Source organism: Myotis davidii, unplaced genomic scaffold, assembly GCF_000327345.1.
Source record: "Myotis davidii unplaced genomic scaffold, ASM32734v1 scaffold118, whole genome shotgun sequence".
NCBI lineage: Eukaryota > Metazoa > Chordata > Mammalia > Chiroptera > Vespertilionidae > Myotis > Myotis davidii.
Genome location: NW_006290441.1, coordinates 3,520,115 through 3,523,104, shown reverse-complemented (window position 1 = coordinate 3,523,104; position 2,990 = coordinate 3,520,115). Strand labels below are relative to the sequence as shown.

At 61.2% G+C, this 2,990-nt stretch overlaps 1 protein-coding gene across 1 annotated transcript in view; it reads left to right on the top strand.

Moving 5' to 3' along the window:
* Positions 1 to 940: 940 nt before the first annotated feature.
* The window catches only part of TUB (tubby bipartite transcription factor), an 18,024-nt gene continuing 15,974 nt past the window's right edge, over positions 941 to 2,990 (top strand). Inside the window, 3 exon segments of the mRNA XM_015563744.1 lie at positions 941 to 976; positions 1,310 to 1,453; positions 2,854 to 2,934. Of these exon segments, the coding sequence (XP_015419230.1) occupies positions 941 to 976; positions 1,310 to 1,453; positions 2,854 to 2,934 (261 nt within the window).

Genomic DNA, 2,990 nt, shown 5'->3' with positions numbered 1-2,990 from the left:
GCTGGGCTGCGGAGGAGGTGACTGCAGCTTGGGTTCCACTCTCCCTGGAGACAGCATCGTTGTTGTCATTGTTCCCAACAACACGCTGCTGTGCACCAGGGGCAGGTGTGTGCTCCAGACACATGGGTGCCAGGCAGCCAGACAGCCAGGATGAGCTGGTCCCTGCCAGGCGACTTTGCAGCCCTCCTGGGATCACTGCTGCACCCGGGCCCCACTTCCCTCCCCCGCGTGCCCACTCCCGGAGCCTCCTCATGCAGGTATGTGTCCTTTGGCCCTGGGTGGCCTTGCTCAGCCAGGCGCACTCTTATCCTCCAGCGCATGCTGCTCCCCCAGCTGCCGCCCACCCTGTGTTCCCCCCTCCCCGCCGCCCCACTGCCTGTTGGGAAGTGAGGTTGGGGGCAGGCGGGCAGCTCTCTGGCACTTCCAGGACATCGGAGTTTCTGGAATTCTTTACAAGCCGAGCCCTTGTATGCATCCATCTTTCTCTGAAGGCCAGCAGTTAAGTCTGTTTTGTCTGTAGCCCGACCTGGGGACCGTGTTCTTAGTGGCTGCGGCTCTTTCTCATCATACCCCACCAGGGAATCGGGTGGGGGCAGAGGAAGAGGAGTAGTTTTCATGGGAAGCAGCCCCCTTCCCTGGGTGGAACATGTGGAAAATCCACGGCAGCGGGGCAGCGACCTGTGGTAGGTAAGGGGGGCACAAGGGCTGGAACCTTCTATTGTCAGCTGGGCAGCCCCCTGTCATGACCCAGCTGTTCAGGAGATGGCTTTGCTAATGTGAGCTTACCTCTCAGCTGGAGGTCACACCTTCTCGAAATGGCCCAGCACCATGGAAGTCATCTTTTTCCTGCTCAGCCAAATCCAGGGCCCGGAATGTCCTGGAGGAATACCCCTGGCCCTGCCCTGTGAAAGGGCATGTGGCTTGCGTCATCGGGGAAGCCATGACGCTCCTGCTACAGGAAGAGAGCCAGCTCTGTGTGAGGTGACCCGGGCGTCTGTGGCCAGGCCGCTAGCACGGGACAGGGATTGCAGGCTGCCCGGTGCATGCCCGGCCCAGAGCTTGGCAAGCAGAGCCCAGTTGGCTGTCAGGCCCGTGGCTCCTGTCAGCCAGGTGTCATGCAGACCCAGCCTGCAGTTCCCCAGTGCCCTGGAAATGGTGCCTGCGGCGGACACGGGGATGTAGTGTGTGGACACAGGCGCCTGGCGCTGGTGTTACTCAGGGCGGTGACGGCAGGTGGAGAGCTGGAGCCTCTCAGGCCTGGCAGGGCCCGGGCACCGTTCCCTCTCTAGTTCCGTCCCCCTTTCTCCAGAATCCCTGCTGCCCTCTCGCGGTGGTGCCTGCCTTTTCTGAGGGGACACCCATCATCCACCCGTTTGAGATTAGGAGCTGGTCCCCGTCCTCGGTCCGGGCGGTGCTCTCGGCAGTCCCAGTGCCGCTGTGTGCTGTTGGGCAGGTGCGCAGTTTCAGGAAGACAGGTCTGACTTAGAAGCACGTCTGTTGGGTTTTCTCCTGGGCTGTGACAGCTGAGGTTTCGGAGAATAAGGCTGGTCTGTGCGCAGCCCCAGATCACAGTCAGGGCTCCGCCGAGTGCAGAGCCGCCTGTGTGTCAGGAAAGGCCTTCCCATTGGCTAGTAGGTAGGATGCCGCCGGTTTAAGGTGTGCAGAGCCCTCATCAGTGTGGCCAGGGAGGAGGGTGGTGGGCTGGCTGTGGTCATGGACTTCCTGCCGCTCTCTGGCTGGCTCCCCAGCCCGCAGAGACACAAATAGTTTGGATGAGCGGAAGGGACAGTTCGGGTGAATGAGTATTTCTGCCAGAGGGGCTGCTACTGCTGTCAGGAGGAGTGGAAATGGCTTCACTTGTCTTTGGGGTGATTGGACCTCATCTTTCCCCCGTCCAGGCACACTGCACTCACCCACACACAAGCACGCCCGTCCCTTACACAGTTAGATGCACTCGTACATTTGTGCACACGCACGAGACATACTTATAGCCTCACACACAAACCTCATGCACTCGGGCACATAACTGGGCCAGGATGGCATAGGGGGTTCCAAGAGCTCAGCCCCTCAGGCTCCAACCCCACCCCATGCAGCTGGCCTGACCTTTCAGAATTGGGGACCTAGGCCCCCTGTATGTGCCTTGGACTAGAAAGAAAATTAAGTGGTTTGAATTACCAGCTCGCTGCTGTGCTCTGCCTTCCTGGGAGGCAGGGCCAGTCTGTGTGAGACGACGCTGCCTGTCCTGACACCTCAAGGGTTCGATGCCCTGGTGCTGCCTGGCACCACGTCTGTGGCCAGGAAAGGGTCCAGTGGCTGGTTGGATCGTGTGTTGATGTGCCCACCCGGCCCCAGCCCTACCCTGAGGGACTGGCCGCACTCTCCCTGGGTCTCAGAGGGCAGTGTCAGCACCACTCTGCCACCTGGAGAGCCGGGCGCTTGCTTTGAAAAGATGGGGCGAGGGTCTGCCCCAAGGGCCCAGGTTTCCCCAGAAAGGACCGAGAGGCAGGGGGAGGGGTGGGGAGATCTGAGAGGGAGCCCGAGTGGGCAGGTCCCTGGTCGGAAGCCTGGCCTTGGGCCTGGCTTGTGCCCGATGCCTCTGGACAGGTGCCCTTGGAATGCAGTCAGGCCCTGCTCATGGGCCCAAGGGGAAAGCCTCCTGTAGCTTCTGGGGCCAAGGATCCCAGCAGGAGATAAGCTCCCAGAGCCACAGGAATACAGTGCGGGCCTTTTTGTCTCGAGCTGGTTTCCAGATTGTAGCTCACCCTTCCTCTCTCTCAGCCATGATGGGAGGGGTTTAAAGAACCCAGATGTGCTGGGTGGGCTCTGGGCCGAACCCTGGCACCTCATGGGCAGGCCCTGAACGCCCCTCTCTCCCTCCGCAGTGTCTTAGATGATGAGGGCAGCAACCTGAGGCAGCAGAAGCTTGACCGGCAGGTGAGTGAGCCTGGGGCCGGGTGGAAGGGTGGGCACGTGCTATCCTGGCTGCCCCC